This window comes from Anopheles arabiensis, chromosome 2 (assembly GCF_016920715.1).
Source record: "Anopheles arabiensis isolate DONGOLA chromosome 2, AaraD3, whole genome shotgun sequence".
Lineage (NCBI taxonomy): Eukaryota > Metazoa > Arthropoda > Insecta > Diptera > Culicidae > Anopheles > Anopheles arabiensis.
The window spans coordinates 52,259,772-52,278,088 of NC_053517.1; the positions used below are offsets into that span (position 1 = coordinate 52,259,772).

Sequence of the window (18,317 nt, forward strand, 5' to 3'; positions counted from 1 at the left end):
AGCATAAATATATAAAAAAAGAGGAACGTGATGATATTTGAATCAAATTTCTGTTACAACCAATTGTCCCGTTGCAATCATGCAATCATTTTTTTCATAATTTTTATTGAAAATCATATAGCAAACCTTTAGTGTCACGCTTAATCGCGATAATTATCGGGCATTGCACCGCAATTCTAAACTTCTTATCAATAACATACTATCGCATGCAAAATTATATCTTATTGCGTGTTTTTGACTCATCTTCTTTTCTGCTCCCGAACAAAGCAGACCAACCTATAGCATGTATAATGCCTTGGCAAAATTGCTTCTGGGCGTAGCGATATTTCGCAATCGCAAAGTTCGATATTTCTGATTCTTTTGAACATTCTCGTCATTATCTGTGCTCTCCTATCCTATTCGGGTGTTTCCTTCATGGTATTTCCTTCGCCTTTTTCACCTTGTACAATCGCATCTCGAAGCCGGAGAGTAATCTTGTAAGGTTGGGTCATAAATTAGGTCTGACGTCATATACCTTTTACCCTTATCGATATATCTGATGGTGGATTTGTTGGCGGCTTGTTTATTCAGAGTCTTAGAGCTATCAGATGTCGAATATATGGTTCGAATGTACACATTTTCCGAGCAAGTGTGGGAAATTAATGTTCTTAATCGTAGCTGAGAGATGATCACACATTTTTTTTTGCTTAATATTATTAATGTTATAAAAAAGGAATCGAAAAAAACAAACAAAACAATGGTGCGATAATCGACTGCATTCATATGCTAGCAAGCGGGTGTTGTTTTGTGGTAGTTCTCTTTTCTTCTCAAACCAAGAGCATCGAACATGCAACATAACAAATTAATAATAAAAAAGAGACCATATTGTGATTCTCGCAGAAGCGCAGAGAATGAAATCAATAAACGCATTTAAAAGGTAAGATTATCATGTTTTTGGTTCGACTAGGCTTCTAGTGCATTCGTTAATCGATCATGTCGTTTGCCTGGTTGCTATTGTTGGGGGATAATTTCATGAACAAGGGGCGAAATAAAAAATCATAACAATTCAAGATAAAAGAATATCGTAGGACCGTACTCATCCGTCCGATGCATAACTAACTCTAAATAATTCGTATTAAAAGAAGAGGAAAATAAGCCCAAACGGACTGTGAAGAACCTCGCTTACGTAGCATACTAACGTTCTTGCTGCAGATTGATGTTGATCTTCCAGCAGCCCTGTTATATATGCTGCTCGATCGGAGGATGTACCGGTGATGCTACTACATCACGAACACCTTTTCAATCTTTGGCGAACGGAACGTTTCGTTTGTTTTGGGGCAGACAAGTACGTCGTTCTCGCGACGCATCTGCTCGATCGCTTGCTGACCAAAGATCTGTCCATTTGGCAGCATCATCGGCAGGTTGTGTTCGTTCAACGGTTTGCCAGTAATTCTGAAAGTGAACAAAAGTTTTGTTTCATTGATCCACAAATGCCTCCTATCGATTTCGAGCCTTACCTGCAAATCAGCCGACTCTGGGCACAGTGCGAGAACGGCAAATTCTCCGCTATCTCGTTCACATTCTCCTGGCATACCGGGCAGTTCATGTTTTTGGATGTGTGCGAATAGCATTGGGGCGTTTTCAGTGCTGAAATGCCCGCCTGTACGGCCACACTCAGTACCGACTGGGCCGGCAGCTGAAACAGCCGATAGTTTTCCAGCCGGAAGTGTAGCACTAGATCGTGCCAGCGCTGCGGATCGAACAGCGTCTTGTACGGTTCGATCTCCGTGCTCACCGGGAAGGCCAGCAGTGCCATACACTGGCGTATCTCCTTCAGCTGCTCGTGCTCAAACGCCGGGAAGTACTTCTGTGCATGGCGCACCGCCAGCAGTCGCTTATCGTCGCGGATCAGCTCGACGAACTCTTGCACGCGCAGCTGGAACTCGATCGTGGAGTTTATCTTCTTCAGCTTCGACTTGTTGTCATTGCACCAGGCGATGCACTTCACCGTACAACGGTTCACCAGATCGCGCTCCACCTCGCGTGTCACCTGGAAGATGTCCAGGTTGGTCAGATCGCGGATTCCGCTGCGCTCAGCCAATCGTTCCGCGGTGTCGTAGTATCCCAGGCGCAGGAAATGCTCCACGATCATGCGGTCCAGCCGGATCTTCTTCCACTGGTTCGTGGCAGCTGCCTGCAGTTCCAGCGTGGTGGCATCGACTGGCGGATTGACGTTCTGCTTCAGATGCTCCAGCCGCCGTTTGCAGACGAATCCGGCCGACAGCTCCTCGGAGATACTTTCTTCGGCCTTGCGCTTCAGCACCTGCAGCCGTTCGACTACCCCGCCCAGAAGACGCGAAATTTCCGTACTGTCGGATCCCTCCGTCAGTCCCTTCTCCAGCTCGGACGCCACATTCTGTATCTGGCTCAATTCGCGATCCAAAGTCTTTTGAGCGATTCGGAAGCGTTTGTTCAAAATTTCATACGGTACCTAAAAGAGACGGGATAGAGGGAAACAGAGAAAGAGTGTGCGGATGATGTCCGGAACATAGGAAATTCAACAACAACCGAATAGTGTCGCATGAATCAACTGATCATTGTGTCACCGTTGCTGTAATTCACCTAAACCAAATCTAACAGCTGACGTTCACTTTTGGCTGCGAAGGGAGCGGTTAGGGTGAAGGTAAGGGCGAGTAGTAGGCTGGGCATGAAAATGGAATGAAAAAAGGCACTTGACAAGTGCACAGAACTGCAAACCCCATTTTATTTGCCTGACCTCACGCCCGCAATAGAAACAGCTTTATTGACAAGTAATATACGGTCCATTTTGTCACAGATGCGCTCATCACCAGCAGGTTTTGCAATTACGACGCAAATAGACAAGCATATTTTGGACTGTCCAGAAACACCAACGAACGAATGACAAAATAATACAGGTGCAAATTCTTACCTTCAGGGTAGGATGTTCCATTGCACGGATTTCGGCCATTGCTGCCTCGAAGATAATGCCTGAGATTGCGTTGTGTATGTTAAAGGACAAATTTCACACTAGACGTCACTGCTGTTGCTGGTGGTGCTGATGCTGTTGGTGCTGTTTGTGTCTCGCAGCAGTAATGGTGGCAATGAAACCACCCAAACCAGAACGATGCAACAAAGATATTGCGTTTGTGTTTGCTTCCGATTGTCGCCAACTACATCTCATTCTAGCCACTGTACTGCAAAGGCTGGCACTTACGAGGAAGCAACCGAAGTAAGTTGTCGATCTCTGCGTGGTTCTGATAGCGAACGATGTAAGGATTGGAAAGACACGAATTCGCTACGCCAAACCTGAACTACGCTGACTGCTTTTCTCGTGAGTTTTCTTTTATCTCCAACACTCTAGCTTCTTTTATGCCACAACAACAAAGTTCGCCATCTCAGCCACACTTGGGCGCTGTAGGCTGTAGAGTGAAAGAGAACACGAGAGAGTTGTTTTGATTCGACTGCCCATATGACTGTTTGACGTTTGGTAACGCATAGCGATGACAGTGAAGCGTTACGAAATCACGGGCTAGCACAATGGTAATTCTGCGGAAAATGTTGGACTATTATTCAAATTGTATTTTTTTCATGATGAACGGTTATCATTTCGTTTATAAAAATTTATTGGTAATAATGAGAGTGCCCTAATAGTTAATTAGGTACATGCACGATACTGGAAAATAAAGACGCAGTTTATTCCTATCCAGACGTGTATTCGGTACCAAGGAGTAATTTTTTGTAAAGCCTAGGTCTAGGGAGTATGTACAAAAAAGCATGATCGAATAGATCAGGGACCTCCAAACTTTTCAGTTCGCGGGCCGCATTGCTTCAAAAATAACTATGTTGAGGGCCATTTGACGCTACCTTTAACTTATGAGTAAACGTTTAAATCTCGTTTTTATAACGAAATACTAACAATACTTGCACAGTTTCGTGTTACTAAAGCTTGATTTTAGTCTAAGAAAAGTAAAACATACAATTTCATTTGAAAAAGTTATAATAACGTAATATTTATATTAACTCTGGCAAAGTCATCATATAAATATAATAATATAAGCTCCGCAATATAAGCTCTTGAGGGCCGCATGTGGCCCGCGGGCCATAGTTTGGAGACTCCTGGAATAGATCGTAACTCCAAGAAAGAATGCTTTGTTAGTTTATGTTTAGTGTATTTTATCCTTCCAAAAAGGATCGAGTCACCCATATACAAGATCTCTGTTTAATTTCTCATTATCATTATCTTTTGCAAAACATACATGAAAAGATCTCCTACAGCCGGAAATAATTCCTTCGATTTTTAATTCTAGTCGTTTGAAGAATTTATGATATTATTTGATGTTACCTGTATAAATTTGCTGTTATACGTGAACTATGTTTCTTGCACTATTCCCCATCCATGACATTTATTACCCAAATCAACAGCACGCCCTAAATTGACCATAAACCAAATTTACACACTGATTTATTGATTGATCTTCTTTATTTAATTATCGAACAAAACAAAACAACAGGTCACATTACCGGAGAATATCGATTGAGTTTACCGTGGTACAACTAATCGAGCTTTCGAATCCGTTTGCGTGTCGTATTTCTTTCTTTTTTTATCACCAGTTTGTAGTGTATAGTCTTATGTACAAATTTTCGAAATAAAGAAAGATAGCTGTAGATACCACACCACGTACTTTAGGAGAAAGAGACTAATAAGAGCACCAGACCTGTCCACACCAGTTACATCGAGCCGATCGGACGCTTCTCCGCGAAATCAAACGATTGGCAACCGTAGTGATTGATGCTTGAATAGTAAGCTTTTTTGCAAAGTTCTTATCGGCCTAGAGGTAGCTAAACGAGGCGGATATGCTGATTGGAGGGGTTACTGCAAGGGGGAAGAATAAATAAACAGCACATTCCTCCTCATTTATCATCAACGTCACGCTGTTCCTCCCCGATTGTTGGAGACACGATCATACATTATACGACAGATCATACATGAACTGAATGTACAGTTGTTGCTTGATCAGCAGTGTTTTACATCGCACAGGCTTCTGACGAAAATGTCTCAACAAGATGTAAGATGCAAATGCTATGCTGTCGAGTTTCTGTCATTTCAACGAAGAAACAGATCGTAGATCGTTTAAATCGGGCTTGATGGTTTCAATAATATCATATATCCGATAAGAACTCGTGTGCTTGTCTTGTTACTGCATTCAATACTTGTGAACTTTGATTATTTCAAAAAATTGCTGATACTTCCAAACTGTTTGCTCGAACAATCTTATTTACACACACACACACCCACCCACTCTTCCAGAGGCAATGGACACAAAAAAGCAATTTTCCGAAATTCAAACTTTGTAAACTGATAGAGGTTTGACACACGAAACAATTTGGATGATAACCGATGAATGGTATAGATCTTCGATAACGGTAGAACGATCGGAAGGAGGTTGCTTCTACCATCGCTGTAGTTTCAGCGAAAGACGCAGAGAAAACCTTCACAATATGTACAATATAAAATTAACAACGTTTTGCTTTAAAAATCCGTTTCCTTCAGAGCTTCTGCAAGTGCGAAACCTTGTGGGCTAGGGGGCTCTAGGAGCGGTCTAAAACCTAGTTGGACCGCTGAATCCGGTGCACCGTGTGCAGCGAACACATAAAACACGACCGAACGCTAAGTTTTGACTTGTGGGATCGCTTATTTACCGATAGGTCATCGGTTGCGATTGAACAAGGAAGAGGATTAGTCGGAATGACTCTGTGGCTGTTGATGCTGCTGCTGAATGGATTTGCTATCGTTGGCACTGAGCACAAAGATGGGTGAGCTATAGTCGACATACTTGTCCGCACCGATGGCGAAGATTTTCTCCCCGTTGGAGTAGTGCTTGGTCTTGGTGCTGCGGCCCCGCTTAAGCATCACAAACACCACGAAGATGGCGACTAGGAAGGCGGAAGCCGTCGCCAGCACGAACACGATCGTCTGGAACGTGTTTTCCGGTATGCCGGACGATGGCTGAGCTAGTGGAAGACCGACCGAGATGCGGTGCGCAAATCGCGACTGCGTCATGTCCGCTATAAGCTGACCATGGTACAGCGCAAACGATCCATCGCGCACCATTTCCTCGATCGCGTACGCATCATCGACCTTGGTGCTTTCGATCAGATCGAACCGCAGCGTAACGCTTCCGTCGGCGTTCTCCTGCACCCGGTAGTTGTCATAAATGCTGCCAACCAGCATGGACAGCTCGGTGCGCAGCGTTTCGTACACGTGCAGCAGCGGTCGCTGCGGATGCATGTTGTTTAATCGCAGCTCGATCTCAACCACATCGATCGGTGTGAAGATACAGGATCGCTGACCACGCTTGAAGGTGCTGGACAGTGGCAGTTGGTTGCCGGCCGCATCGACACACCAGCACGTGTCCCCGTTGCACTGCATCGGTTCGAACGAGCCGGCCGTATCGCAGGCCACGGGGAAGGAAGCAGCCATTTGCAGGGCTTGGCAGCGTGTGGCCGATGCACTCAGCCGCTTGGCGATCGGTTCGGCTCCATTTTCGCTAATATAGTTGCGGCTCTCGGCAGTGCGTGCCAGCTCGATCACCTTCTCAGTGGCGGAGGACACCGATCCGATGTAGCGCGGCTCGGGGGCATAGTTGGAACTGGCCACGGACACGGGCTGTACGGGTTCAAGGTCCTCGTCCACCAGGTAGTTGTTTTCGTCCACCAGGAACGTGATCTGGCGGATCAGTTCTTCCATCACTTGTAGGAGAGATAGTTAATGTGTGGATAATGTGGGTTGTGAGTAAATTCGAGATTGCATGACGTCACTAACTATACTAACCTGGATCACTTGAGGATGTTTCAACTGAGTCACCGCGTCGTCGTGCCTGACGACTGCTGCACTTCGGTTCGGAGCCCTTCGTAAGTGAGCCCTTCACCGGGGCACCCTTCTTATCTGCGCACCAGCACACACCAACCGGGGCCGGTGGTTCCGCAATGGTGGGCGCAGTTCCGTTCGTTCCGTTCGACGCGTTCGTCGTATCTGCCATCGATCCCAAACACTGCACCGGACTCCAGAAGCCCGTCTCCGGATCGCAGCGTGGCTGGAACCAAGTGTTAGGCTGGCCGGCCCGTTTAGCCGCCATCGCGTTCTTTAAACGTAGTCGCTCGCATTGCGACAGCACCGGACACACGCCATTGCATGCCTGCTCACTGTGGAAAAGGTTTTTCGATTGGCAGAAGACACCGCGCGGTATCGTGACCGGGACACATTTGTTCAGCCGTGGGCTGAAACGCCACCGAGTGATACTGTCGAGCTCGTTGCTTTCCGCGCCCGATTCGGCCACCTGCAAGCAGCTCTGATCGATCGACTCGAAGCAAACATCTCCTGTGGGGAAGGGTCGTGGAAAGATAAAGACAAGGTTGTTAGATAATTATGTACAGACACCATGCTCTTGAGCCACAGCTACAACAGGGTACGTACTGGTCTTGCCACAGCATACGCCCCGGTTGCTGATCGGATTTAGCTGACAGATGTGCGTCGAGGGACACGTGTCGGCATCGGTTTGCGGTCCACACACAATCTCCCGTCCGCTAGAACGCAACGGCAGTCCCTCGGGACAGACGGACTCGCGAATCGGCACGCAGATAGGCATCTTAGGACACGGTACCGAGATACACTCCACCTGGATGAGCTGGCACTCCTCGCCCCGTGGACACGAGATCTCGCCGCACGGATCCCGACACTCGCAGGTCTTGCAGCCGTTCGCGTCAATCCTGTACCCGTACTCACACGGACGGCACTTCAGCAGTGGACATTCGGTTTTCGGGAACAGCTCACAGTTCGGTTGGCCATTGTTCGTGCGGGTGCCGCTCTTCTCGTTGCCGAACTCGTCCACACACCAGCAAACGTTGCCAGGGCCGCACTGTATCGTCCGGAAGCTGCCGTCGATGTCACACTGTGCGATGTACTTCTGCTTTGGTGGAACGCCCAGTTCCGACGCTTGATGCAGCTGAATCGTTTGCAGATGCTGGCAGGCCGTCTTTAGCTGCGGTTCCACGCACTGGGTGCCGCATCCGTTCGAGCAGCAGCGCTTTGACCCGTCACAGTGCGCATCGGTGCGACACTCGTACTCGCACGAGTCGGACTCGGAGTTCTCCGAACCGGGCGGCACAAGGAACGGACACTGGCCGGGCTTCTTGGGGAAGCACGCCGGCACGGGCGGACAGTACTCGCCCTCGCAGGACACCTCCACCGAGCGGCACTCTTGTCCGTCCGGGCAGTGGACGCTATCGCAAGGATCGCGACACTCGCAGGAAGGACACTGCGTGTCCGGATCCAGCACGAACCCATAGTCGCAGCCCATGCGGCACGTCAGATCCAGACAGCCCAGCGATTCGCGCACTGCCTCGCAACTCTTGCCGGTGGCGTTGAATCCGCGCGTTTTGGGTATTTCCGTGCCGAAACCATCGACACACCAGCACTCCTCGATCTCGACCTCCACCAGCTGTTCCTGCACGGGAGTGGGCAGGGTCGGCATCACGAGCGGACGCTTCAGCAGCGTCGAAGGTTTAATTTCCGGCTTGTCCAGATTGGCGTTTCCATTCTTCGATTCCAGCCGGTTGAAATCGATGATCTTGGATGCGGTGCGCAAATCGCGACTGCGTCATGTCCGCTATAAGCTGACCATGGTACAGCGCAAACGATCCATCGCGCACCATTTCCTCGATCGCGTACGCATCATCGACCTTGGTGCTTTCGATCAGATCGAACCGCAGCGTAACGCTTCCGTCGGCGTTCTCCTGCACCCGGTAGTTGTCATAAATGCTGCCAACCAGCATGGACAGCTCGGTGCGCAGCGTTTCGTACACGTGCAGCAGCGGTCGCTGCGGATGCATGTTGTTTAATCGCAGCTCGATCTCAACCACATCGATCGGTGTGAAGATACAGGATCGCTGACCACGCTTGAAGGTGCTGGACAGTGGCAGTTGGTTGCCGGCCGCATCGACACACCAGCACGTGTCCCCGTTGCACTGCATCGGTTCGAACGAGCCGGCCGTATCGCAGGCCACGGGGAAGGAAGCAGCCATTTGCAGGGCTTGGCAGCGTGTGGCCGATGCACTCAGCCGCTTGGCGATCGGTTCGGCTCCATTTTCGCTAATATAGTTGCGGCTCTCGGCAGTGCGTGCCAGCTCGATCACCTTCTCAGTGGCGGAGGACACCGATCCGATGTAGCGCGGCTCGGGGGCATAGTTGGAACTGGCCACGGACACGGGCTGTACGGGTTCAAGGTCCTCGTCCACCAGGTAGTTGTTTTCGTCCACCAGGAACGTGATCTGGCGGATCAGTTCTTCCATCACTTGTAGGAGAGATAGTTAATGTGTGGATAATGTGGGTTGTGAGTAAATTCGAGATTGCATGACGTCACTAACTATACTAACCTGGATCACTTGAGGATGTTTCAACTGAGTCACCGCGTCGTCGCGCCTGACGACTGCTGCACTTCGGTTCGGAGCCCTTCGTAAGTGAGCCCTTCACCGGGGCACCCTTCTTATCTGCGCACCAGCACACACCAACCGGGGCCGGTGGTTCCGCAATGGTGGGCGCAGTTCCGTTCGTTCCGTTCGACGCGTTCGTCGTATCTGCCATCGATCCCAAACACTGCACCGGACTCCAGAAGCCTGTCTCCGGATCGCAGCGTGGCTGGAACCAAGTGTTAGGCTGGCCGGCCCTTTTAGCCGCCATCGCGTTCTTTAAACGTAGTCGCTCGCATTGAGACAGCACCGGACACACGCCATTGCATGCCTGCTCACTGTGGAAAAGGTTTTTCGATTGGCAGAAGACACCGCGCGGTAACGTGACCGGGACACATTTGTTCAGCCGTGGGCTGAAACGCCACCGAGTGATACTGTCGAGCTCGTTGCTTTCCGCGCCCGATTCGGCCACCTGCAAGCAGCTCTGATCGATCGACTCGAAGCAAACATCTCCTGTAGGGAAGGGTCGTGGAAAGATAAAGACAAGGTTGTTAGATAATTATGTACAGACAACATGCTCTTGAGCCACAGCTACAACAGGGTACGTACTGGTCTTGCCACAGCATACGCCCCGGTTGCTGATCGGATTTAGCTGACAGATGTGCGTCGAGGGACACGTGTCGGCATCGGTTTGCGGTCCACACACAATCTCCCGTCCGCTAGAACGCAACGGCAGTCCCTCGGGACAGACGGACTCGCGAATCGGCACGCAGATAGGCATCTTAGGACACGGTACCGAGATACACTCCACCTGGATGAGCTGGCACTCCTCGCCCCGTGGACACGAGATCTCGCCGCACGGATCCCGACACTCGCAGGTCTTGCAGCCGTTCGCGTCAATCCTGTACCCGTACTCACACGGACGGCACTTCAGCAGTGGACATTCGGTTTTCGGGAACAGCTCACAGTTCGGTTGGCCATTGTTCGTGCGGGTGCCGCTCTTCTCGTTGCCGAACTCGTCCACACACCAGCAAACGTTGCCAGGGCCGCACTGTATCGTCCGGAAGCTGCCGTCGATGTCACACTGTGCGATGTACTTCTGCTTTGGTGGAACGCCCAGTTCCGACGCTTGATGCAGCTGAATCGTTTGCAGATGCTGGCAGGCCGTCTTTAGCTGCGGTTCCACGCACTGGGTGCCGCATCCGTTCGAGCAGCAGCGCTTTGACCCGTCACAGTGCGCATCGGTGCGACACTCGTACTCGCACGAGTCAGACTCGGAGTTCTCCGAACCGGGCGGCACCAGGAACGGACACTGGCCGGGCTTCTTGGGGAAGCACGCCGGCACGGGCGGACAGTACTCGCCCTCGCAGGACACCTCCACCGAGCGGCACTCTTGTCCGTCCGGGCAGTGGACGCTATCGCAAGGATCGCGACACTCGCAGGAAGGACACTGCGTGTCCGGATCCAGCACGAACCCATAGTCGCAGCCCATGCGGCACGTCAGATCCAGACAGCCCAGCGATTCGCGCACTGCCTCGCAACTCTTGCCGGTGGCGTTGAATCCGCGCGTTTTGGGTATTTCCGTGCCGAAACCATCGACACACCAGCACTCCTCGATCTCGACCTCCACCAGCTGTTCCTGCACGGGAGTGGGCAGGGTCGGCATCACGAGCGGACGCTTCAGCAGCGTCGAAGGTTTAATTTCCGGCTTGTCCAGATTGGCGTTTCCATTCTTCGATTCCAGCCGGTTGAAATCGATGATCTTGGCAGAGCGTGCCTGAACACCCGGGTAGCCAGGCAAGATGCCAGCGACCTCGCCCGCGATCATCTGATCCGCGCTATGAACGGGCAACAGTTTGAGTGTACTGTCCGGCGCGGGCTTAGCGGCACGGCGGACACGACCGGCCGGGGTGTTTACCGAGCTGACCTCCGCTTCCGTAGCAGCGGATGATGTGGTCGTGGACGTTAGCGCAAGACCCGCGGCTGATGCATCTTCCAGTAGCTTTCTCATCCGCCGGATACTGTTCTGCTCGATGTATTTGCGCTGCTCCGACAGTTTGACCTTCGTTTTGCGCGTCACGCACTGCATCGCCTGATAGCCGCCGTCCGATGTGCAGGACGGAGCCGGCAGGGCAAGCTCCATTCCCTCCACCGTGCCTTCCATCCGGTCGGAAAAGTCGCGCAGATATTCGCACACTGTACAATAGAAGAGAGCAGTGATTTATTTTACGCTATTGAGCAGTATGCCTAAATAACTTATTTTTAATAATTAAACGACATTAACATAAATAACATAAAACTCTGCCTTAATATCTGTCGGAAGCAAAACATAGAAACACGAACCTCTACTGATGATCCTAGGTTATGTAAGTAACACACAATCCTATTATGCGATCATCCGCACCAAGGGAAGAAGATCTCAACGGAATCTTCTTCTCTTGGTATGATTGTCTTGGTCGATTGACACGATAATACAAGCTTACTGTCCAACATCATTCCTGCCTGAACTTACTTGTTTGCTGACGTTCTTCCGCCGCTTCGTCGTCTTCACCTTCGACCACCAAAGGACAGCAGACGCTGCGCGACTCGCCGTGCAGCTTGCGACACTCGTGCGTCTCGATCGGGCACACGATTGTATTTGACATCGATCGTTTGCGACCGTTTACATCCTCGTCCTGCTCATCATCATCGAAAAAGGTGCGGCTTTGATACTCACGACTTTTGGGACGATCTGTCGGAACGAAAAAAAAACATTCGATTAGAATAGGACCACCCTTGGACACCAGATCTCCCGCACTTACCCATATGGCAGAACAGCAGCTCGCCGGTCACGTTGTCCGCTAGCGGGGTACCGATTTCGCACGGGTTCGAGTACACCAGGTCGGGCTTGCAGACGGGCTCGGACGAGCAAAGGCCAGAGTATGCCTCACACTTGGGATCCTTTGCCACCTCGCAGTGGGACCCGGCGGGGCAAAGGTAGCCTTCGCACGGTTCCGAACATTCGCACGTCGGACATCCGTTGTGGTCGTTCTTGAAGCCGTACTCGCACACCGCCGCGCAGATATTGTGATCACAGAGGGTTTGTGCGCCACCGTCCACACTGCGCCCACCACTACGCCCTCCGATCATATTCTCTACCGCCTCGCAGCTCACTGTGGCCGCCGCGCCCATCGTTCCCTTCAGCTTGTTGCCCGTTTTCGGATCCACACACCAGCACACCAGCCCATTGCGGGAGCATTGGCGCGTGGAGAAGCTGCCGCCAGGACCGTCGCACTGCGGCACATACCCGCGACCTTCGCGCTCATTGACCGACAGCAGCTCGGACAGCATGCGTGCCTGATGGCAGACCGTGACGTTGTGCGGCTGCTGACAGTTGCGCCCACACCCATCCGACTGACAGCACTTCTGCATCTGCGGGCACTCGAGATCGTGGCTGCAGGGCGTCCCGCACAGGAAGCCGGCATTGTCCGTCGATTCGATCTCATTCGCCCGCGGGCAGCTGCCCGGCTTCTCGAACTGCAGCGATGCCGGACAGCACACGCCATAATCGTTGCCGCCCTGCACCAAGCAGCGATACAGTGGGGGACAGCTCGGTTTGCCCGGATCCGTTCCACACAGGAAGGGACGAATAGTGCCCGTGATTGCAAGAGGTTGCCCAGCCGGGCACAGGTCATTCAGACTGCGCGCCTTACGACCTGCAAATGTACCAAATCAAAAAACGTTAACATCATCAGACCACTGGACCACGGTCAGCACGTCGACACAACACTTACACGTCGGAATCGGTGGACAGGGTTCGGTCTTGCACTGGACCTCCTGCGGTTCGCACTGCTGACCCCGGGGGCATTGGATGTCCTCGCACGGATCGCGGCAGCGACAGATGGGACAGCCGGACGCCAGGTCCTTGGCGAACCCGGCCGGACAGAACATGCGACAGCTGGATGCCTGGCAGTGGTTTTCCACCCGCGTACAGTTGACGTCGTCCGCGTGGCTGCGCCTGCTGCCCGTAATCTCCACGCCGTACTCATCCACGCACCAGCATTCGGTTCCGTTCAGCTCATTGGAGCACTGCACCGGTTCGAAGTCTCCGAGGGCGGTGCATCGTGGTATCCGTACCGTTTGCAACAGACTATCGCCTAATGACTTGGCGCGACGCGCCTCCGCACGCCGCAAATGTTGACATGCGGTTAATTCTAGCGTTTCAGGTGGATTAGATAAGGCAAAATGTTGGATGAGTACTTTATTTATCATTTATGCTAGGTATTCATTTAAATTTAATTTATGCTAAGTATTGACATAAAGCAAAGGATCCAAGGTGTATAAACAAAAATGAAAAGCTACTTCATTTGCGCTCATAGATCGGTGAGCTACAAATATGGGTAACACTGATGCAGAATCATTCATCTGAACGAATCTTCAAAGTTGATCTTTGAATGCCAATCTCAAACTATGAGATTCGGGAATAATCAAAGATTTTCAGGGAAGCATAGTGAGCTCGATGGCTGCATCAAGTGAAGTAAGACCTGTTGAAGATAGAGTACATGCATGGAAGGCTGCAGCCAGGGACCGAGCATCCTTGAGAATAATTTTTGAGTGAGCCATGTAACGACGACATGCTCCATCGTGAGCAAGCCAACAAGAGAGACAAATATTTATGAATTATCTCGCGGCAAACAATCATCAATGATTTATGCATCTTATCGCATCAACCAAAGGTTAATGAATATTTTAAAGATTTGCTAATCTTTGGAGGTTTATGAATCTCTTAGAAATCTTTAGAGATTCATGAATCTTTAGCAATTGTCTACATCTAATGGCTTACGAATCCTTATCGAAAGGTTTCCTCTTTCTTAGGCTCTCGATTGCAATGACATGCATCGATAAGTGATTCGAATCGACTTTAAAATAATCCTAATAATTTCTTTTCGCTGTCATACTCGTTTTATTTTGTTTTTGTGCATTGATTGCAAAATTTGGCCTCTTTTTTGTGTCTCGAGTCGTGACGACTCGATTCGTGTGTGCTACGTTAGGGTTGATCAATGCGTTTCTTGTGAACGAGCTCAGTTGTCTGAAGATCCCATCTACACGTGTGATGGATAATGCAAACGTTGACACTTTTAATATTAATAAATCTATTGATATTCGTAAAATTTTAGTTAAAATTCATGAATCTTTATACATTTGATTCGAGATTCAAGAATCACTCGTCACTGAAATTTAATATGAATGAATCTTTACGAATTAACACTAGTGTCCTCTTATGTGTGTGATAGCGGCAGGTGATCAACTTTACAGGACTCAGTTTACAATACGAAACCAGCTGCGTATCCACAAGCACACAAACATCCAGTTACACACACACACAGGCACTCTCGCACACCTGATTATTATCAACTAATTGGACGAGCAAGACCTTTCGATGCTTTTCGGTTGTTTGGTGGCGGCGAGTGTGTCTGCCAAAACCTGTTTTGGTGTGCCAGCTCTGCTTCACATCCAGGCGGCCAGTTTGCTCCATTCACCGTTGCAAAACTGCAACTAAAACCGGCCGGTCAAGCGACCAAACTACCCACCGACCGACCGGTCAGTCCGATGGTGCACGCATTGGTGCACGCATTGGTGAACAAATTTGACACCAGCGTCTCGAGCTATTCCCGAAGCACATGCACGATGCAGGGTGTTTGCGCTACCGGTTAACACCAGAGACTGTATAGTGTACACACCACACTCCGTCTTCAAGGTGCGTTTGCACAAACCCGGAACGTCCTGTTGTGGCACTACTTCGCTCTGGCATCACGTCTCGCACACAGCAATGTTGAGTGGTTTCAAGCAGTGAAGACGCACTTCGATGGCAGCCTTGAACGCGATTAAGGCTTTGCATGGATGGGTGTAAAAGTCGAGTGAATAAATCGATAATATTTCCACGACTTCTTATCAAGTGGGACTACAACGTACAGATTCTATAATACTGCCAAAATTGAATCGTACGATAAGGAGTTTTTCGTTGTTACTGCATTAGCGTATTTCACGGATGTTGCGGATCTTAAAACTTTTCATATTAGCTATAGCGACGGAGCATCGTCAGGCAATGTCGGAAGCCAAGACATCTTCTGACCCGAAGCAAACATTCGCTGAATTGAGGTGTGGATAATTTGCATAAATCTACGATTGAGACAAAACCTGCTAGTTGCTTCTTGCCGAAGGTCGTCCCCGAGGGTGTCGTCATCCGAGGTAGGTAGGCAGTATGCAGTGAGCAGGAATGTTAAATATGCGTAGCTGAATGATACGCTCCGAGGCTCACACCGGTGGCATTGTTTTGCGCCATGTTGTGCTCGTGCCAAAGACGCTTCAAAGTCCTCCGGTAGAGTTGTCGAATTTCGGAAGCTATTGCAAAATGAAGCCTTATACCTAGAATGAACGCCAACGCCACTCACTTGTCGGCACAGAGCAGATGCAGATTTCGGCACTCGGAACATTGTCCAGCCCAACGGCATTCCAGAATGTGAGATTAATTTGGGAATGTCCAATTACTGGTGCAGGCTAGAAAGTACCTAATTACATTCAGATTTTCGCTAATGGAAGAGGTTGCCGAAGCGAAGCGAAATCTTGAGCGGACTTGAGCAAGGTGGATGGAGAGTTGGTGCATAGTTGGACGTAAAATGCGATTAAATTTCCACATTCACTGCTGCATACGTGCTATTTGTGGGTGAACAATTTCTTCCGTGTGGATTGAAATTTGTCAAGTGCTTGTAGCGGACAGCGGGAACTATCCAAAAAGCGGTAAACTTTGAAATATGCGATCAAAAGTGTGAATGTACACATGGACTTCCTCGATAAAAGTGCCCGGCTTGTAAGCATTTGAGCTTGCCAATATACATAGGAATTTAGGGGCCGATGAACCGTACAAAGTTGGTCAAAACTAAAGTATCTTATGAAACAAATTGCCATCGCCACTGCGTTCCAAATCATAGACGAGGCGTGCGAGCGTATTATTTTGCTATTGCACAACGCCCCTTTCGCAGGCACTGAATAATGTGATTACTTTCTTTCTGTGATTTTTTCTTCCAACATTAAACAAAACAAAACCGCACACGAATAAGCGAATAGAAGCACAAACAGCTACGAAGCATCGTCATCATCACCAACCGACATCATTACAACCACTGCTGAAGTCGGTATCTAAAAATGGAAAGTTCACTGTGCGGCCGACCAGTGGTCAACGTTGTCCCCGTTCCATCCACCGTGTTCACCTTCAGTGTGGACCCACTGCCGCGAATGATGCTAGCGAAAGTGCAACGATTAAGCGGCTATTATCCTAGAGCGTTAAAGGCGGACCACCCTCCGCGGACGGTCGGCGAAAAGTGTGGATGTCGACGACCGGAGCGCCGCCCAAAACACCCTCCAATTCCGTCCCATCCAATAAGTGGGAGTGTTAATTTTGTGGTGAAAATCCAAAATTGCAAACGAAGTGGAGTTTAAGCTCAAGTACCGAGGTTTGATGGACGTTTGTCGTTCGTCAGTTTCGTCACTTCCGCGGAAACTCCCGAAAGCACGATGAGAAAACAGGTAGTGTTGCGTTTTGTTTCCCTCAAGCATGGGATTAAGTGGGCTGAAAGTTGAACCTTCGAGCGGTCCTATGGTAAGGGGAGAGCAAAATTTTGTCAATTCGCCTAACTTCAAGGATGTTTAAAAATTGGAAAAGAAAAAGTTCACTCCTTACCTTCGCTTGGTGAAGGTGGCTCGGCTTAGCACCATTTCCACAAACTTATTTATTTATTCGCCGGTTATTTCGAAGTGCAATTTTGCTAAACCGGTTCTATAATAAGCTTAAATGATGTACGAACTTCTATTGAAAGTTTCGTTCCGTGCAAAGTCGGTTGGCAAAAAAAAATAAATAGAAGAATGAAATGAAAAACTTAATCACTTACTGATGCTTGCCACGAAGAAAGAAGAAAAAAAGTGTATCCTTAGTCGCCACAAAAGGTTAACAAGACGGCAACAATGACAAGCACTCTCGCGTTTATGAAGCTCATACCATGATGGAACAACAGCAGCGCAATAGCAGCAGCAGCAAAAAAGCTCAAGAGAAAATGGCATGTTGAGAAGCATTAAGCTCCAAGCAACAAGAAAAGGGCTTTGTCTCCGAAACCGGGCACGTCAATTTTCTACATCCCAGGGTTTATAGGTGGCTCACTTTGCATGAAACGCATCCCGCCGAGGATGCTTTCAACTGCCAAACCCATCCACTTTACCTCCCACCGTTGTTATGGTTGCGAGTGTGAGATGAGACGAACTCGTCCACAAACGCTTTTGATGACATTTTTCACGGTTATGGGATGTGATGTAAATGTTATCACTATTTTACGATCCTGTCGAACGAGCTGTGGGCGGGGTGGCTTTTAGGGGAGTGACAAATTTAAAACAAACGAAAGTGATTTTACCGAACGTAAATCTAGTCTTTGTCGGTAAAATAACGTGTGTCTACCTCGCCGTAGTTACGTTCCATGTTTACGATAGTGAGTCTGTGTTTAGGCATGGTAATCGGGACTGGCGCACTGAACTGAAAACGTCTCTCGACTGCTCACTTACTGAACACTGGTATTGTTCCAAAGTTTTGTCCTTTGTGTTGGGAAAGGAAAATCCCTGTGCAGTGTGTCTCTAGTACAACAACTTTATACACACACACACACACTGCGGTACTCTGTGGCAGTGGAAAACTTTTGCTGGAGCAATATGGAATCGGGAGCTTTGAATCGAGTGAAGCAAACTGGGCGAAAAGTTGTCCTTTACCTTGAAGAAATTCAATTACATATTTATCCTTTGCCGCATCGCCAACATCGTCCAGCCGTCGGGAA

The 18,317-nt window shown here is 49.3% G+C and overlaps 2 protein-coding genes across 3 annotated transcripts in view; both read right to left on the reverse strand.

Moving 5' to 3' along the window:
* Window positions 1-31: 31 nt before the first annotated feature.
* On the reverse strand, window positions 32-3,416 carry LOC120893962 (E3 ubiquitin-protein transferase MAEA). The gene is made up of 3 exons (XM_040296221.1): window positions 2,930-3,416; window positions 1,497-2,470; window positions 32-1,431 (listed from the first exon to the last, which is right to left on the reverse strand). Exons 1-3 carry the CDS (start codon window positions 2,966-2,968, stop codon window positions 1,260-1,262), a joined length of 1,185 nt encoding a protein of 394 aa, XP_040152155.1. The 5' UTR covers window positions 2,969-3,416; the 3' UTR covers window positions 32-1,259.
* A 1,045-nt stretch (window positions 3,417-4,461) lies between these two features.
* LOC120901830 overlaps window positions 4,462-18,317 on the reverse strand; it is a 49,691-nt gene continuing 35,835 nt past the window's right edge. The window contains exons 4-10 of one of the 2 annotated variants that reach the window (XM_040310142.1): window positions 13,239-13,667; window positions 12,267-13,160; window positions 11,978-12,196; window positions 11,228-11,661; window positions 7,475-8,627; window positions 6,833-7,378; window positions 4,462-6,750 (exon numbers count right to left, since the gene is read on the reverse strand). In XM_040310142.1, coding sequence (XP_040166076.1) covers window positions 5,738-6,750; window positions 6,833-7,378; window positions 7,475-8,627; window positions 11,228-11,661; window positions 11,978-12,196; window positions 12,267-13,160; window positions 13,239-13,667 — 4,688 coding nt within the window. In that variant the 3' untranslated portion in view covers window positions 4,462-5,737. Of the gene's footprint in view, window positions 6,751-6,832; window positions 7,379-7,474; window positions 8,628-10,074; window positions 11,662-11,977; window positions 12,197-12,266; window positions 13,161-13,238; window positions 13,668-18,317 lie in introns of both variants that reach the window. The other variant, XM_040310151.1, reaches the window with a different exon arrangement.

What these genes read in the sequence shown, in the direction of transcription:
- LOC120893962 (XM_040296221.1), bottom strand. Translation starts at nt 2,968, where the DNA reads ATGGCCGAAATCCGTGCAATGGAACATCCTACCCTGAAG. An exon ending in TGGAACATCCTACCCTGAAG is followed by an intron (nt 2,471 to 2,929) that starts GTAAGAATTTGC and finishes CGTCTCTTTTAG; the next exon opens with GTACCGTATGAAATTTTGAA. An exon ending in CAGAGTCGGCTGATTTGCAG is followed by an intron (nt 1,432 to 1,496) that starts GTAAGGCTCGAA and finishes GTTCACTTTCAG; the next exon opens with AATTACTGGCAAACCGTTGA.